The 18789-nt window shown below is 45.1% G+C and overlaps 1 protein-coding gene across 3 annotated transcripts; it reads left to right on the forward strand.

The window, feature by feature from the left end:
• The first annotated feature begins 16 nt into the window (after positions 1 to 16).
• CERS5 (ceramide synthase 5) lies at positions 17 to 18561 on the forward strand. Of its 3 annotated transcripts, none has more exons than XM_065659523.1 (10): positions 17 to 336; positions 6486 to 6591; positions 8591 to 8721; positions 9872 to 9929; positions 10520 to 10570; positions 11272 to 11364; positions 12087 to 12215; positions 12502 to 12608; positions 14372 to 14528; positions 17275 to 18561. In XM_065659523.1, the coding sequence occupies exons 1-10, from the start codon at positions 32 to 34 to the stop codon at positions 17425 to 17427; spliced, it is 1290 nt and encodes a 429-aa protein (XP_065515595.1). In that variant the 5' UTR covers positions 17 to 31; the 3' UTR covers positions 17428 to 18561. The 3 variants fall into 3 exon arrangements, with proteins under 3 accessions (XP_065515595.1, XP_065515599.1, XP_065515596.1); XM_065659527.1 differs by having other exon boundaries at positions 14372 to 14540; positions 15585 to 17364; XM_065659524.1 differs by lacking the exon at positions 11272 to 11364.
• The last annotated feature ends 228 nt before the right edge of the window (positions 18562 to 18789 follow it).

An 18789-nucleotide genomic window follows, 5' to 3' on the forward strand; every position in this document is an offset into this window, starting at 1 on the left:
GTGGCCAGGTGAAGCCACGCTCGCCCTGCGCATGCGCACTGTCCGCCGGGAGGGGCAGGGCCGTCCGCCCCGCCCCGCTGTGGGATGCGGTGGCCGCCTCAGCTGCGGCCGCCGGGAGGGAGGGAGGCGGCGGAAGATGGCGGCGGCCGCGGCGGCGGCGCTGCGGGCCTGGTTCTGGAACGAACGGTTCTGGCTGCCGCACAACGTGACGTGGGCGGACCTGGCCGGGGAGCCGGGCCCGCCGGGCAGCGGGCTGCAGTACCCGCGGGCGGGCCACGTCCTCTCCGCCTTCCCGCTGGCGCTCGGCATCTTCGCTGTGCGGCTGCTCTTCGAGAGGTGAGCGCGGCACCGCCGCCCCCGAGGGGATACCGCGGGGCTCCGGGGCGGCCGCGGCGCTGCTCGGTCTCGCCTCCGGGGCGAGCCCGCCGGTGTCTCTTAGCAACGGGCTGCGGAGCGGCCCCGGGCCGGGCCGGTGGGCGAGGGGGGCACCGCTCGCCCCCTCAGTCAGCGCGGAGGCCGTGGCTGGGTCCCCGCATGCGGGGTCTGTTTTTGCGTGGAAAGAGGATATTGTGTTAACCCAGGAAAGCCTATCCCGACAGCCTCGCTGTGTCTGTCGCGACATGCACGAGCCCGCCGGGCTCCTCGCTTCCTTGGCTTTGCATCCTCCGAGGCTCCCCCAGTGCTAGGGGTACCTTCTGCTGAGGTAGTGCAAGGAAAATGCCTGGAATTCGCTTTTCTCCCTTCTCCTGGGTGGGAGAACGGGCGGCTGCCGCTCTGCGGCTGGTTTGCTTGGGTTGCTTTTGTTGTATGCTTGTGAGTTCCTGGATGAGGAAATAAGGACTTGTTCCCATGGCCTAGTATATTATTAAACAGTTTGTGGATCTCCTGCATCTCGGGCAGGATGGAGGTGTAGCCCATCAGTGTATCTGCCCATAAACAGGTGTAATTCCCTATCGTGTTCATTGACTTGAGTATCCGTAAGCATGGCATTAACTCTTCCCTGGGGCAGAGGTTTATCCTCCCCGCGATGTGTATCTCTCCCAGCCACACGCAGGGCAGGCAGACTCTGTGGGTAGCAGAGATGCAAATTAGTGAAGCAGCTTATTGAGGGGAACCGTTAGGTGAAGCAGATCAAGACACCTTGTTCAAGCACGTCATTAAAGATTCATTTCTACACTGAAAGCACTGAAGTACATGAAATCAACATGTCCTCAACATAAAAAGGGCATGGAACTGCTGGAACAAGTCCAGAAAAGGCCACGAGGATGAGCAGGGACTGGAGCAGCTCCTGTATGGAGCCAGGCTGAGGAAGTTGGTGCTGTTCAGCCTGGAGCAGAGAAGCTGCGTGGAGACCTCATAGCAGCTTTCCAGTATCTGAAGGGGGCTATAGGGATGCTGGGGAGGGACTCTTCATCAGGGACTGCAGTGACAGGACAAGGGGTAACAGGTTAAAATTTAAACAGGGGAAGTTTAGACTGGATCTGAGGAAGAAGTTCTTTACTGTGAGGGTGGTGAGGCACTGGAATGGGTTGCCCAGGGAGGCTGTGAGTGCTCCATCCCTGGCAGTGTTCAAGGCCAGGTTGGATGAAGCCTTGGGTGGGATGGTTTAGTGTGAGATGTCCCTGCCCATGGCAGGGGGTTTGGAACTGGATGATCTTGAGGTCCTTTCCAACCTGAGCTATTCTATGATTCTATTTCAAAGCATGAAAAGGATTGCAGGACTAAAGTGAGTAGGAACTGAGTTGGGTTGGGTTTGTGGGTTTTCTGTAAGAAGTGTGAATTTTCTTGAGCTGTCAGAAGTTAAAGGAGCAGAGAGGAGTGGGGTGCAGTAAAAAGATATGTGAACTGTAGAGGAAAATGAAGCAGGTCAGCAGAGCAGGAAAGAAACGTGAGAGGCCTGCTTTTTTCCCTCCATCTTATCTTTCTGTCCTCCAAAACCCACCCAAACAACTTCAGAAAACCACTGGCAGCTCAAACCAATGCAGAGGCTCCAGGCACACATGTGGCAGTGCCAAAATCTCGTCTCGGCTTGGTGCGCTACTGCTGGTCTTGGCGAAATGTTCGTGCTTGCCAGCAGACAAGGAAAGGAAGTTGTGAGACAGAATGGTACCCTGAAAGGGATAGTGTAGGAAGGCCTCCTCACTTCCCAAGCTCTGCTTAGTTCAGGTGTCTTAGTCTGGGGAAGATGTGCAGAAAATTCTCCTTTCTCTGGAGTATGAGCTGTTAGGAGAGATCCAGTGCATCCTACCGCACCTAGTAACACAGTCCTCCTGGGAGCAGTTAATTTAACCTGATGATGTCTGCCTCCTTTGTGAAATGTGTTAGTTTAGGGATGAGCCAAATGACAAATGAAGTTCTCTGCTACCCAGTAAAACCTTGAGACAGGGCCTGGTTCCTGCCAGGGTGGTTCCTTTACTTCAGCTCTGTGCTCTGGTGTGTCTCCACAGTGGTACCCTGAAGTGAGAGCAGCAGCCAGGGCAGTTTCTAGTATATTTAGTTTAAGGAACAGTATTCTCTATGAAGTGCTCTTCTCTTTCCTCCTGCCGCTCTGTACATTTTAGTCCAAATCGGTCTTAATAAAACCCTGTTGTACATCTATCCCAATTGAGGCTTTGAGCATGATTGTGTCAGATGGCTTCCTTGACACACATTTGACAGTGGGTCTTGATGACTCAGAACCTGAATTCTGTACTCTTGCAGCTCTTTTGTTTTAGCTTCATTTCTTTCTTTTCTCTCTCCTTTTGCAGTAGATCTTCAGTATGAGGAAGTCGATGCTTTTGTGATATTGACACTTGTGACACTGGCACCTATTTCTCTTAGCAAATGCTGCTATGAAGTAACTTTACATTATGATGTTGGTAAAATATTAATTAGGCTGACTCTGGATGGGCAGTATATGACTAGAGAGATGAGGCAAGACTTGTACAGGAAGGTGAAGTCCTGACTTAGTGGTAGGGGGATGGATTTCTGTGCAGGCAAGATAAAGAAGGGCTTCTCACTGGTTCCTTTTTTTTTTTTTGTTTGCTTTTTCATGCTTATACTCATGGTTATTTCTCCTGATGCATCTTGTTCCACTGCAGGCACACACACCCACACCCCACACCCCCCCCAAATAATTCCCAGGTATCTGTAAAAACCTGGAGCCTGATATTGATCTGATGTGTTTATAATGACACTGGAATGCCCATCAGTAACAGATATACTTCTTACTTGACAGGTCTGAGGAAGGATCCGCAGTGTGTGCTCAAGCCGGGCAGGAGAAAAAAGTGATTTTTAGATGTTACTTCATTAGTACTGCTTGGAAAATGAGGGACAATTGTGGAATGAGGTGGTTTAATCTTAGCACAGTGAAGCTGAGAGATTATGGAAAGATGAACTCTTACTTTAAGCGCATACTTTATAAAACTTAACGATTTCACAGATTGTTCTTTTTCAGAGCTGTAATAGGGAGTTGAATGTTCCCTAATGAAGGGTTCTGCCCTTGGGTTTGTGAAGTACAACATGCCTGAGATGCATTTGTTATGAGTATTTGAAAAGTGGTGTTTTGTTTCAAAATCAGTCTGTCTTAATAACTAGTGTGAAAACGATGGCTTGGTAGGAGCAGCAATAAGGCGGTGAGCAGGTACCTGTTCAGAGAAGTGTAATGTATTTAAGTGATGATGGTTCCTTGCAGGGAAGGTGTGGCAGTAGATTGACCTTGGGAATAGTTGCTGCAGTTACAATTTTAGTGGAATCATAAAATAATTTAGATTAAAAGGGACCTCTGGAGGTCACCTTGTGCAGTCCTCTCCTTGAAGCAAGGCCAGTGTTAGTCAAGGCAGGCTGCTCCTGGTCTTGTGCTCTTCAGGTTTGACTATCCCTGAGAATGGAAGTCCTTTGTTTTTGTGCTTTAACTGCTCTCACTATGCAGACTTTTTTCTCTGCTGGACACAGTGCAAACTTGCACATCTGAAACCCCATCCTGCAGCCAGAAATACAAGATGCCACGGAGGTTTTATGTGTGAGTTTTCCTTAATGGATGCCTAAAGGAAATGGCATGTGATCTTGATGCTTTTCTGGCTGACAACAGGGTTCACTTTATATCACACCGGCAGGGTAGTAACTGGTCAAAGCAATTGGATGGTGGCTGTTAAGGGGACTCCCAAGTGTGAGCCATTCCCAGTCCAGGTGAAAGCACCTTGTGTGGCTTTTCAGGTGTCCTTCTTGTGTCATTTGCAGTTCCACTGCATGAAGCCTTTGCTTGTGGAGTTAGAGAAGCTACATTATGGCACTGAGCTAGACTTCCTTAAAAGTAGTGAAATCCAGTGCTGCCATCCTTTTTCCTTCCTGTTTCTGGGACTGGGGCTACCTCCCTTTGCTTCCATTGTTGTGACTTCTCCCTTTGCTTGTGTTGACGTCTGGCTGCTGCTGTGCACCCAGAAACGTTTGCAGGGGTGGTTTTGGTTTGCTCTTTGGTCACCTGTATGCTTGACTGAGTAATGCGAGTCCTGGGCTGTATCTGTAGCATGTGGCTTACTCTTGATTCAGGTATTTTTAACCTTGAACCTGCTAGCGAAGGAAGCTTCTACTCAGGAACAGTGTAATGCCAAGTTTTGAGGGTTTGGTGGTTCCCCCAGGCTTTGATCCCCAAACTGAATTATTCCTGTATCATTTTTCCTGAGGAGATGCTGTTTCTTCTTTCCTTGATGCTTCAAGTTTTGACTTGTAGGATAGTGCCAAAACTTTGCCTGGATCACTATGAGCTTTCTTAACCATCCCTTCTCTTCTTTACTTGTTCTTAAAACTCTCCCGAGTAATAAATGGATTGATTTTTAGATTTTTCAGATTTTCTCTTTTAGGTGAGGAAACTGCCCCAAACTGAGCATCTTCAGGCCAGTTTTGGGGTTTTTTTTTTAAAGAGCTGTGTCGCAGTGAACGAAGTAAAAATACTTGGCATCCTGTAATAGCACATGTGTACTTCATTGTTGTTGTGGTATATCCTGTAGGAAAGAAGAGTATAAAGATATCTGCTTTTATGGGGTCTAGCCAAATGTTTCATAACATCAGAGCATGATTTCTGACTGGTGGTCCAGGTTATAGAGGAAGCAGTGAGCCTTTTGAGCCAAGCTGAAAGGAAATTACTCTTTCCTTTTTGTTTTATATAGATATATGGGTTTTTTTTTTTAAAGCTATGACTGTTGAGATGAGCAGGACATAGGAAGAAATGGGGCAGGAGAGTGGCTGTTAGCACTGGGGCCGCAGTGGCTGTTACTTGTTTAGTGTTTTCTGAGAGCAGGGGGTGTTCGTTTAGGATTAGTCATGAGCTGCTTGTAATTTCTCAAGGGGGAAAACCCCATAACCTGTGTCTGTTCTTGGCTAGTTGTTACCCAAGAATGTACTCCCAGGGATGACTGCTGTTGGAACACATAGTTGTGATCCTCCTGAATTTGAGACTCATAGAATCATTTAATCTCTCTTCTTAAACACAAGGAGAAATGGTGACAAGTGTAGTGGCTGGGAAAAGCAACGTTTTCTGCTTGATGGCCCTTGGGGTCTGCTAAATGGAACACGTGTAATTTGTTGTCTTGAGTTCTCTGAAACAATCTCTGTTTAGAAGCAAAATAGATTTCATGATGCCAATGTTGGGTCCTTTTCAAATCAGCTTTGTGAAACAGGTTCTTTGTGCTCTCTTTCTCTCAAAATCATTAAAACAACTCCCCCTTTCTTGCCCACCAACAGGAGAGAAAATTCATGTGTTCAGGTAGCGCATTCCTTAGAATCCTGTGCCCCTTCTGACACAAAAGTATAGCAAATACTATGAGGTTTTTGATGTATATATCAATTTTAGTTGCAAACCCCGGGCTTATTTTCAGAGTCTGTGCTATAAAATTCAGAGAGTGTTAGATCAGCTTTTGGAGTACACGGTGCGTACGGGACTGAGAGAGATCCTGAGATCTTGGGTCTTTCAGGCTGACTTCTTAGGTCTTTCTCACTCTTCCAAAGGAAACAGCCACTTTATTTTTCCCAAAGGAAAAACAAAAGCAAAACCAACCAAAAAGCTAGGTCTTTCAGGAACTGTGCCACTTGGACCTTCCCTTTTTCTCTGAGCTGTGTTGACTCCAAGGCACATTCTAGAAATAAGGCGTTTTGTTCCTGGTGCTACAAGGCTCCAGCATTTATGTTAGCTGAGGACTCCTATCAGTGATCTACTCTTACATCTCTGAGTAACGAGAATCACCCTGGGGAACACGTTCTGGTCCTTGCAAGCCAAAGACATTAAGATTTAAATATCCTTTTAGATGCGTGTACTGTCTGCAGTTACCATTTGGACTAATGAAAGATCTTACTTCACCCCTGAAGTTTCTTTAATCAAAGTGAGTGGAGCTTTTCAAAAGCTTTTAGGATAGGTTTTGCAGTGGGTCACAAGTCAAGGTCCCTGTGACTGAGGCAGAGGAGGGAAATGGATGCCTGGTTTTAATCTAGCTCTTTCTTTGGAACTCTTTCAGGTTTATTGCCAAGCCATGTGCCATAAACCTTGGCATTCAAGACAGTGGACCTCACAGAGCCCAGCCCAATGCAATTTTAGAGAAAGTGTTTACATCCATCAGTAAGGTGAGTCATGCTTCAAATTCTGCTAGAAATGGAGCCCTGTAAATAAGGGAGGGGGGGAAGCCTTTTGCTTCCACTTTTCTAATGAGAAATGCATTTCACACTGTGCATGCACAATGAGGCTGCTCTTCCTTATTTTACTTTGCCACATAAATCTCTGTATAGCTGACCTCTGCTTTTGTGCACAGAAGAATATCTTTTGAATATAAAAATGTTCTCCTTTTCAGAAAGCTGTGAGGCTCCTTCCTTTAGTTTGTGCTTTTGGCCAAATGGTAATTTCTGTAACAAGGGGTAATTTTCAGTTGAACAAAAAATTTCCCAAGATCTTTCACTTTCTGTTTGAAAAGTGCAACTCTCTCCCTTGAGATCTGCTAATTTGCTGGTTTTATTGACCGCTTTTGTGAATGCTTTCCTCTTATTTTTTGCCATCTACTATGGAATTGGACAATAGCTGTCACAGGGGAAGGCAGTTATGGAAAGTGTTCAGTCAATGGGAGTGTGCTGTGATAAAGGGTAGGACAGTAGGTGTTTCTTTTGGTTGTTTCATGGCCTTTTGCTTAAGCTGACAGTGCTCCTTCACTTCAGAATTCCACAGTTCCACACTGTCTGTACTCTGTTGAATGCTGACAGCAAAATCCACGCAGGCAGCATAAGAGATTTTCATTAAAGATAGTGAAATGGAAGGGTTTATGTTCTGATTTGGGGATGCTGAACTTCCTCCTGAGTGGAGCAGATAAAGTGAATGGAAGGGAAATTCTATAGAGACCTTTCTAAAACTCACCTCATTGAAGTTTTGAGGTATTTGGGTTGATGTGTGAACTGAAAAGTCCCTATTATCTGATGCCTTTTGTGGGGAGGACTTTTTCTGTCCTTGAAATTAATGTTTAGAGAACCCACGAGGACACACACTGCAGAATTTATCTGGCTTAATGAAAACAGAGGTGTGTTTAACTGTACCAGTGTACACAACCAGAATGCAGGGTAGCACTGATGCAGGGGAAAGGTTCCGTTGCTGTTCTGAAACTGGAGCTCTGTAAATTCTCTTTTGAGGGAGGTTCAGTTGCATTGTGGAAGTGTCAGGTAGCCCAAACTGTTAAAGGCAAGTAAAGTGGAGAGAGATCTGGTTGTGATGGAATTGCAGGAAAGTCATGGTCTCAGTGCTGAAAATACAACGATTTTGCTTTCCAGTTGAACAGTCTGGTGACTGTTGAATCAGCATTCTGCATACTTCTTGGATTTGTGTGTAACTCAGGTAGTAAAATGTGTTTATCATCTTTCAGTTGTAAGAGCTCCCTGGCAGAGCTTGTTAAAAGGATACTGGTCTGACACTAACATGGCTTATCTCACCACTGGCCCGTTTTAGAGGTAGTTATCAGGTTTTGTTCACTTTATCTCTTATAAGTCTTATTTATGCCATTAGTAAAACCACTAAACTGCCAGTAGTTTCCAGCCAGAGAACAGTGATATATTTCTTTTATCGTACAGATATTTCAGTATTCAGATATAATTTTATTCATAAACTTTGATAGTGGAAATAATATCGTTTCTATCATGCCCCTTTGGAATATAGAGAAAACTAGTGTGCTAAACCAGCTCTTCCTTTACAGTATCCCTAAACTTGCAGTGAGTAGCAACCCCTAAATGTAGTCTTGAGTTCTGAACTGTTTGAATTGATGGGCAGGTTTTAACAGGCAGGACAGGACATTTTAAAAGCTCCTCCCCCCAAATTAAGAAGCAGAACAATTGCATTCTTTGTTGGGATGTGCTGTCAGATGAGGAAATATTAAACCAAAAGCATTCTGAATAATTAAGTAATTAGTGGCTTATGGAGGTTAAACTTGAATGAACATATGTGGCAACTGGTTCTTACTTCTGCCCCATACTAGTGCCTTCCTACTGCATGTGTTTTATGTGTTTCATTTCTGTTATAGCACAGAGGTGATCTTGGGCTGAAAGGAAATTAAGAAGTAGGAGAAATGACACTTGTTCCATTTTCCTTCAGTCTCCAGATGGAAGGAGGTTAGAAGGCCTGTCAAAGCAGCTAGACTGGGATGTTCGGAAGATCCAGCGCTGGTTTCGTCACCGGAGGAACCAGGACAAACCCACCACCCTCACTAAATTTTGTGAGAGCATGTATGTTTGTGCAGAGGCCAAGATGTGGCTTCATCGTAAAGCTCCAGCTGTATGTTCTCTTTTCTCACTGGAACCCTGGTCAGCCACTCATTTAAACTGGGGTTGGCTGCTGGAAGATAAATTCTTGTATAAGCAAATGAAAGAAGTTAGGAGGGCTTTTTAGAATTCAGTATTCTCAAATGTGTTATATATGTGCATGAGGGACCAGAACACATGTACAGGAGTTACTCCTGTCAATGATGAGCAGCCTTAGATAGTGGGAACAGGTTGCCCAAAGAAGTGGTGAATGCTCCATCCCTGGCAGTGTTCAAGGCCAGGTTGGACGGGGCTTGGAGCAGCCTGGTCTAGTGGAAGATGTTCCTGCCCATGCAGGGGGGTTGGAACTGGATGAACTTAAGGTCCTTTCCACCCAAAACCATTCTGTGATTCTGTGATGAGCTCCTTAATACACTGTAGTGCACTCGTGTGCACGCATGCACGCACAGCTTGAGTAATTACACTGAAAATAAACCTGCTCTCTGCACAGTTATGTTGTAGACCAGTGTTTGCTCCCAGACAGGATGACCTTGTGGCTTCCACAAGGATGTATATACTTTTATAGAGACACTTCTTGGATTCCTGTTCTTTTCATTTCAGTTCATTCTTTTGTTCTGTGTTTCTTTCTGAATGCTTGCCGTGACCTCTGTTAGTGTAGTAGCATCTGAATATTTTTTTCCTGACTTATTTCTTCTCTGCTGGTTTCTTTCCTTTCCAGTAACTTTCTTCATATTAATTCTTCCCCCAGTATGGTTTTGTCTACTTAAAGCCACAAGGTAAGAGGGACAAATACATATATTAGGATACCTTCTGGATAACAATGACTTACCTTGTTGTTATCTTGTTATTGCATATTAAAGATATGAATGATGCATGTTCACTCTGAGCTTTATTTCAAGCTTGGCTGTTGATACAAACTCATGCGGTATGAAAGCTCTTAAATAGGTTTATCCTTACATGAAGTGTTGACAAATGAAGCATTACCATTTGGTGGGTAAAAGCTTTTCAGATGTCAGAATTGGGGGTGTTTTTCACAATTGTTCCAGTTTTTGTTCTAAATGTTAACCAGAAGCTATTTAAATTTTGTAAATGTAATTTTTGCTTCTTTTTCCAGGTGGAGATTTACATTTTATTTATGTATATTTTTTTATGGAATCAGATTTCTCTGGACGGTGAGTTGCTCTCTCACCTCCCTGTTGTTGTGCTGGGTGACACACAGCTGGGCTATGCTTGCCCTGCTGAAATTGAGGGGTTTCACTACCTGGGTCACTTCTGTGCTTGCACCCAGCTTTAAACAAGGGGCAATTAGTGGTGATTGTCATCGTTATGTCCCCCATTTGAGATCTGGGGTTTCTGTTTAAGGACCTTCTTTACCAGAAAGCATCTGTACAGCTCTGTCATTATGGAATTGTTGACAAAATGTCCTGCTATCCCAATATGGGATAGAACTGGGTAGGTATTTTTGCTATGGAGAGTTGCTTTTGTATTTCCTCATCTCCCTCCTGAGGGGAAAGAGTTTCATCATTTTTGGTCTGTATTGTTATTAGAGCTGTATGATTATTCTTTGAATTTCCACTGCAGTTTAACTTGCCTTTGACTGCGGAAAGAATATTTTACATCCCTAGGGTGTTCTGGAATAAATCTAAGCCTGAATGGTAAAATCAAGATTAAAATTCAGTGAAACAATACTGCAGTGGTCAACTGTCATTTATAATAGGACAGAAAAGCCCAGTAGAGTAGTAACTTACCTTTTTCCCTTTAGGCACCCTGGTTTTGGGACACACGACAGTGCTGGTACAACTACCCTTTTCAGGTAGGAGAGAAACACTGAGTAGATCCCAAATTGCTGCACAATTACAGGGTTTTTTTCTTTAATGATTGAATTGGAACTCCACTGAAAGCAGGTTGAAACTCAGTAGGTTTGAGTGCTGCTCCTTATTCTGTGGGGTGGAGGCTGCAACTTAGTCAGCTTTCTAGTGAGTGAGTGGCCATCCCTTTTGAAAGGTGCAGAGATGGCATTTACTTGTTATGTCTTCAGATCCTGGTTAGCTGTGTCAACAGCAGTGTTTCCTCAGCTACAACTGGCTTGTTCATACTCATTTTATGTTTACCTGGTGCTGAGATAATTAAAAGTGGAAGAATAAAAGGCATTAAAATGACACTGGTAACTTACGTACAGTGTTGTTTTCATGATGCAGCAAATACGATTGTGTAGAGGTCAGCAAGTCTGTTTCAGTGCTCTGTTTGCCTAATCCAGGAAGCTGGAGTATGAGTTGTAAATATTGACAAGGGAATCTTGCTCCATTTGAGCAAAGCTCAAACACACAAGTATGTTGGTGTGACTAAGCCTAGAGTAAGTGTGCTTAAGCTGGTTTTCACTAAACCTTAATTCTGGATCTTTTAAGTTATGCCTCAGCATTCTGGAGGAACAGAGTGGGATGGGAAGGAAAAAGTCAATTTTAATGTTAATTTTGAAGTACTTTTTCTTCTAACTGTGCCGTCTTTGTTTTCCAGCCTCTAACATCCAGGCTTTATTATTACTATATCTTGGAGCTGGCCTTCTATTGGTCTCTCATGTTTTCTCAGTTTACAGACATTAAACGGAAGGTGAGATTAAGCAGAATTGCACTAACCTCTTTGCTAAGTAGACAGGACTAACAAAGAAGTAAAGTTAAAGCATAGTAACAGCTGTATTTTCTTTTTCATTTACATGTTTGTGTAGCCTGCCTCCTTCTGTAATTGCTACCCAGGCCTGGGTAGCAGGGAGGAGCAAGGCTGCTATGCAACCGGGTATAGCCTTGAGAGTCCCTTTCACCTTCCAGGGGAAAGAACAGAATCACTCGGGAGTTCCCAATAAAAACTTACCAAATCATTGCAGAAAGATAGATTTAATTAGAAGGCTGGCAAGAAAGCATGAAAATGAGATGCTTGAAGCATACCTTGCTGAGCTGGGTGAGGAAATGGCAAACACTAAAGCAGTAATAAATGTGTGTAGCAGAATGGTGACTGGTTGTGATTGCTGGAATCAAGTTGACTGTGAAGCCAAAAATAAGGGCCATATGTTGTCCTGCCACTCTTTTCTGTGGGGTCTGCAGGCATATTTATCCTTGTGCCTGTGCATGCAGAGTTCTGACTTCACAGGAGCACAGATGCTGTGAGAGACCTTTCTGGAACCTTTAGAGATGATGGTTGATGTTGAGTGATGAGCTGCTCTTTATATAAAGTGGAGTGAGTCTCACCTAAAGTAATCCTCTGACCCCAGTTAGTTTTGTGGCTCTGTTCCAAACATTTGTATTTGTCAGCCCAACTCATTTTTCTTCTGTTTCCAGGACTTCCTGATCATGTTTGTCCATCATTTGGCCACAATTGGACTTATTACATTCTCTTATATGAATAATATGGTGCGGGTTGGAACTCTGGTGCTGTGTCTCCATGATGCATCAGATTTCCTTTTAGAGGTGAGTTGCCTTTTGGCTCTTTGCATACCTGATTCCAGTGTGCTCTCAGGGGAGCAAGCTGACTTTGCCATTCTTGATAAGCTGCATTAAATATGGCATAAAACTTGTGCTGCTGATCCTGCCTTGTCAGCTTTACCTCCTAACTGCTTTAGTGCTGAGAATAATCCCTAAATATTCCAAACCCCTGATAAATGGGATAGCTTGAAGGATTTTGAAGCTCTACGGCCTGGTAATTACATGACTTGTACAAAGGGAATCATATTCTCCTGTTTCTTGTGTCTTTTAGGCTGCAAAGCTAGCCAATTATGCCAAGTACCAACGTCTGTGTGATGCTTTCTTCATGCTCTTTGGTGTCGTATTCATTGTTACACGGTTGGGCATTTATCCTTTCTGGTAAGCACCTGGAGCTGGAAGGTCTTGTTTGTTCTTTCAATCCTTCAAGCACAGCCTTTGTATTTAGACTTCTTGCAAGCATTCTGCTTGTCCCTTAAGGCAGCCTGAAGGTGCAGACAACCCACGTACTGTTTGGAGCAGTACGTTCCAACTTAGGAGTGTGAAGAAACCTCTCAACTGAGGGAGTGTGAAAAGCAACTAGAATCCTAATCATAGAATGGTTTGGGTTGGAAAGGACCTTAAAATCATCCAGTTCCAACCCCCCTGCCATGAGCAGGGACACCTCACGCTAAACCAGGTCACCCAGGGCTCTGATTCTTACAACACTCATGTCCTATCCTTGTGCTGTGACTGTGTAGAGGCTGAAATAGGTCTTACGTTTCTTGGGAGGTAAAAACCTGGCTAAATGGCTTAGGGCAAATCATCCTGTAATGAGGTTCCCTTTCATCACGATGGGTTAGGCTTGGTGAGGTGGTTCTGTTGCTGAGCTCTTACTCATTTCTTGATTCTGTTGAAAGAGTGTGGTGAAAGTTTGGTTACACCTGATTACTACTCAGTTTCTTTCAGGTTTACTGCATATATTTCTTTCCTAGGCACCGGGCAGCTTGCATTCCCATTCTTTTTGGGTGCCTTGATGATAGGCAGAAACAATACACTTTGGTATCAGGGTTGGAATAAAAGCTCTTGCTTGTTTTCCAGTAAGCGCACCAAAGGAGTCAGGATAAGGAGGAGTTTTAATGCTTCCATCTTCATAAGCTCCTTCCAGTGACGGATGAGATATTGCCATTGTTTTTATAGCTGTTGTCTGTCATGAGATGATGCTTTTGCATCATGCTATTGCTCAGCAGTCTTGTAAATCTTTAATGTATTTTCCACTGGCTGTAATGTAATCCCTCAGCTTTGCAGAAGAACCTGGCAGGCTTGCAGCAGTGCTGCAGACCCTGTGCTATTCCACTTCAGGATATTCCCTTCCCTGATTAGTAGTATAAAACTTCGACAGTTCTCTGGAATTGCATTTAAGTCATCCATAAACCTGCTATGAGTTAGAAGCTTCAACAGCAGCATTTTGGGGAGTCGGGTTCTTCTCTGCAAGGTTTTTCTTGTGAGATGTTAAAAGCAGTGTGAAATTAATGACATCTTTAGAGGTTTCTCCATACCCCTTCATAAACTCTAAAGTGTTTATTAAATTACTGAAGTACTGGCAATAACTCCCAGCTACAAGAAGAGCACAACAGTCATGAAAGAAAGCACAAAGCTGTGGCCATAAAGCAGTTTCTAGTTCTCCAGCTTGGCAGGAGAAACCTATAAACGTCTGAGGGAAGAGAACAGCACACAGGGAGGGAAGGAGGCCTACTGGGAACAAAATTTCTTCCTGATCTTTAAATATGGGTGAAGACTGCTCAGGTATGAATGTGTTAACAGTTGTTTGATGACCAGTGGAGCTTGACATCACTTCCTGTAAGGTTACTATAAATGCTTATGTTTTGGAGAAGGAAATTGGCAGCAGGTCTGGATGTGTGACCAGATTGCAGAGCACTCACATCTCCTGTGTTTGTTGCTCAGTTCAACTGTTTCTAATTAGCTTTAGTCTGTCTCCTAACTCTGGCAAGAGACAAGCTGCATCACTGCACTGACAGGAGCAAAGGCAAAGCAACAGATGCTTAAATGAGCTACAAACTGGTGTGCATCTGGTCAGGCATCTTTACATAGGGCCGTGTTCCCAGCACAGCCCATATGTAATGCGTTTCTGGATCTCTTTTTAGGATTTTGAATACAACCCTGTTTGAAAGCTGGGAGTTGATTGGTCCATACCCTTCGTGGTGGCTCTTCAATGGGCTCTTGGTGACATTGCAGATCCTGCATATCATCTGGTCTTATCTCATCATTCGCACTGCCTACAAGGCCCTCGTGCGGGGAAAGGTAAGACTGCTGGCCACTGGCTTGGGACCTCTTTCCTACAAGCCCTCTTAAAGCAGTCATGAGGAACTGGGCCCTTCAGTGAGGGCTGGTGCTGGTTCTTGAGGCGCTTGCATCAGGAATGCTTTGTAGAGCAGCAGGTTTTTACCTTGGGTGCTCTGCAGACTTCAGATGCCAGGTGTATACCAAGAGGATGTGTTCCTCTGTCCTGGTCGTGCAGGGAAACACCACCATTTTCTAGCGTGTTCAGATGTTATAATGATGGTGATGTTTTAAAGGTGATAGTAGGCTCTTTTTTTAACAACCATACAGGATGCTTTCCAACTTCAGCTGGTTCTTGGGATATAATGGGAGTTCTGCATCTTCCACTTCTTAGCACTACGGCAGGTTCTGGCTGTCAGGCCAGGCCAGGCATTGAGCTGCAGCATGCAGAGGAGAAAGGGTTACCAGAAATGCTGTGGTTTGCTGGTTGTCACTGGGCTGATGTGGTACAGTCTGGCTCCAGTCCTGAGTATTCCAGTTCTAAGTTGGTTTGGGAGTTTTAGGGAGAGGGAGGGTGAAACAACAGCAGCTGGTTCACAACACACTGCCCCAGGAGTGAACAATGCTGACTTACAGCAGCAACCTCAGTTGACAAGCAAAAAATTGACTTCAGCTGAAGTAGCATGAAACGAAGCAAGCCAGGCTGGAAACTAACTTCACACCCAGCCTAAACATCAAGAGAAGCCACTTCCTTTGCAGCTGCCAGAGAGCAACAGCCAATCTCCTAGCACAAATGCCTTTGCTTTTATTTTAATCAGATCCTTGGTATTTTGATCTGAGTTTCTCTGATGACTCTGCTTGGTTTCACTTCTTAGCTGCCCCTACACATGGAATGTAAGCTTGAAAAATACATGGTAGTTGTCTGAGGCAGTAGATAATAATCTTTATATCTGCTCCCCATAGCTACTACTGCAAATGTCTTATTTTCTGCCTGTTTCTGTAGCCTGAGGTCTACATCTGTTTTCCTTCCTTGGTTCTCTCCTGTCCAGGTGACCTAGCCAGTGAAAGGACTCTAAGCTCTGTCTTCTTCATTCTTTCCTCCTTTTCTCTGTGCCAGATTGGAGCTGGACAGTTTCATCCTTTGCATGTAAGTGTGATCTGTGCTTCTGGTTGTTCGCTGAAATGCACCTGTGGCTGTTTCCAGGCTAAGACAAAAGCAAAGACGTGGTCTTGGGGCTTTAAGTGGCTGGTACCTTCTCTAAAAATGCTTCTCTCCCTGGCTGATACAGTGCTGGTTCTCATAGTTATGCTAAAATGCAGCTTTTTCCAAAGGTCAAAGCAGTTTCCTGGGGTTTGTTCTTATCTGCCTTTAGTGGCTTGCATGACCTTCACCTGTCTGCTTTTCTATGCCCACAGAGACTCTGATTCCTGTCTCATGAACAGTGAGTGGAAGAGCACAGGAGAAATGCAGTGCTTTTTGCTAAAAGGAGTAAAGCAGTTGCTTGTCCCCCAAATCATGGGGAAAGTTTCCAGGGATTTCAGCTTCCTTCCAGTGACCCTTTGAACTTCCAGCCTAGCAGGAGAATGGGGAAAGATAGCAGAAGTTCTGGCAAGAGGCAGAAGCCAGGACATCCAACAGGGCTGTCAGAACCAAGCCTGGAGATCATTGACTTTACCTGGCTTTCCTCCAGATCTTCCTTTGAGTTCAAAAACTTCCTGGCTGCTGCTGTTCAAAAGCCCTAGCCCTGACTTAGGGCAGAGTAGAGTGAAACCCTTAGAAAGGACTAAGTGCTTCACATATTAAGTAAATGAGGGCTATTAGCTGCAAAAGTGTGAAGAACCTGCCTTGGGGTATGCAAAGCACAGGCTGCTCACCACTCGCTGCTGAGCACTGGTGAGTTTATGGGCCTGGCTCCCTGCCACCAACCGAAGTGCTTGTTTGCAGTTGGGGCCGGGCTTATGATCTCTTCCTTCACCTTCTGGTGTGTTGGCTCTGTGCTGGTACAGTGCCCTCCTGCGGCCTCCGCAGCGGCTGGCTCCGGAGTGTGCCTGGGTCTGCTTCCGAAGGTTCAAAACCCCACATGCGAAGGAAATTCAGCTGGGTTTGAGGTCAGTCCTTTAACTGAAGGCATAACTCTGCAAAGCAGATCTAGATCTCAGGGCTGAGATGCTCCTTCCGCTCCTGAGCGGGTGTTTGGTGGAAGGGATAGTTGTCTTTGTTTAGACAGTGGGCTACAGAACAGGCTTCTGCTTGTAAATGAGTTCTTGTGTATGATCCACAAGCTGTGAGAATGGGAGGCACTTTGTGCAAACAGTGAGGTGATAAATACAGCTGGTTAATTTTTAAAGTCGCCCAAGCCACTCCCTCTAGGACAGAATGTTCTCTCTCAAACTGCTGTATAGATCCATGGGCTTTGGGCATCACAAAGCTCATGCTGCGAGAAGTTGGGTGACTCAACAAGTGTGTTGGTTGCAAAAGTGGCCTTTAGACCATCTAGAACGAACAAGAACAGCCAAATAGTGTCCTCTGGTCTGGAAAGTGCTTCCACAGATGTAGAGTATTTGGAACATGGGACTCCAAATGTTTCCCTTTCTATGTGTCTTGCATTCTGTATGTGATTCCCTCTTGTGAGCTTGAAGTGATTCAGGATCAAATGTTCAGTGTAACTGAACATGCATCACAGGGATGCAACCTTCTAACTACTGTGAATTTTTCATCCTCCCTTTCCCCCCATGCCCCTGCCCAATTTCCTTTTGAAATGCTCAGGTATCCAAAGATGACCGCAGTGATGTGGAGAGCAGCTCTGAAGAGGAGGAGGTGACTTCCAACAGCACAAAAGGAGTTTTCAGCACTTCAAGTAATGGCTCCAACTGCATTAATGGCCATGTGGCTGGTGGGCAGTGGACAGAAGATGAGTAAGGCTGTGGGTTGGCCTAGAGCAAACACGAACTTGTCTTTAAATATCTAGATGTGTTGAGCTCCACATTCCCAAGTGATCTTTAATCAAGATACCCCTTCCCCAGAAACCTCCAGCAAATCTGAAATGGGCACAATCCAGACCAGTCAGAGGCTTTGCACAACCAAAGGGATAAAGCCAATGACTTAGGGCAAAAACGAAGCTGCAGATTTCACTTCAAGCCGTTTTGTACTTAAATCTTAGACCCATTGATATCTGCAGAGGTGTCTTTTGTGACAAACTGGTTTTTACTAGGATCAACTCAAGGTGGAAGGAGTTTGGACTCGGCTGGCTGCTGACCACAGGAGGGGTCTGCTGCCATTCTAGTGACGGTTTGCTCCAGCACAGGCTCTGCATTATCTCCCTGATGCACTCCAGAAGCCACTTCAGAGCATGGAGGACGTGGGGTCCTGTGGTTCCATGTCCATGCTACCCTGGCTGTGGCTTGGGTACATTCATTCTCAGCCCTGCTGTGAGTACTCTGGACTCCAGCCCAGCTTTGAACTGGACCAGGCTACACCAGAAATGTTCTAACTTGCCATCAGGGTGCTCTATGTAAAGGCTGTCACTGAGCTCCCTGTTGTCATGAGGGACCAGGCCAGCGTTTGCTGCCTACTTTGGTGCTGCAAGCCCCTCTGAAGTCTTGACTACAGCCTTCTGAGATGGGGAGGGAGGTTGTTCATTGCCTCTGAGACAACTATCACAATACATGCCTTCTAAATTCATGTCTTTTCTGTTGCAACTGGTGGTTTTGAAGACTTTCCTAGACCTGCTGGACACGGTTGGCTAAGCTGGGACTTGAGGCTGGACCAGTACTGGTGGGCTGTGTTTCCCCAAAATAAGACGGTTTGGACCTGCTTGGCTGTACTCTTGAGACAGGAGTCAGTGTTGCTGCTCTGGTTTTGCAACTGTTATGGAGGAATCCCTGGGCTGGAAAGGCAGCCCCACCACAGGCTTTGCTTTTTGGTCTTTTTTTACTTAATGGTACTTGGGGGCAATGGAAGACCTGCGTCAATCATGAGCAGAAGTTTGAGTTGTTACCATTTTATACCATTGTTTACTCTTATCTCCGATTAAAAGATGCTTCAGAAATGTCACTGATGCGGTTCAATGTGAGACCTAAACTCAAGGATAAGGTCTGTTCTTTTGTTAGGATGCTGAGCAGTTGCCCTACTGCCTGAGGCTGGGAAGCAGCGTTTTAAGACTCACAGGTACCTGGTTTAGGGTGTCACCATGCCACTTTGGGCACAGAGAGCACCATTTTGGGGTGTCACCATGCCATTTTGGGTACATAGCACTGTTTTGGGGTGTCACCACACTGTTTT

This window comes from Lathamus discolor, chromosome 23 (genome assembly GCF_037157495.1).
Source record: "Lathamus discolor isolate bLatDis1 chromosome 23, bLatDis1.hap1, whole genome shotgun sequence".
In the NCBI taxonomy this organism is placed as follows: domain Eukaryota; kingdom Metazoa; phylum Chordata; class Aves; order Psittaciformes; family Psittacidae; genus Lathamus; species Lathamus discolor.

Coding starts and splice junctions, on each gene's coding strand:
- CERS5 (XM_065659523.1), top strand. CDS start 32: ATGCGCACTGTCCGCCGGGAGGGGCAGGGCCGTCCGCCCCGCCCCGCT. Junction 8,722..9,871: donor ACTAAATTTTGTGAGAGCAT/GTATGTTTGTGC, acceptor TTCTTTTTCCAG/GTGGAGATTTACATTTTATT. Junction 11,365..12,086: donor TTACAGACATTAAACGGAAG/GTGAGATTAAGC, acceptor TTCTGTTTCCAG/GACTTCCTGATCATGTTTGT.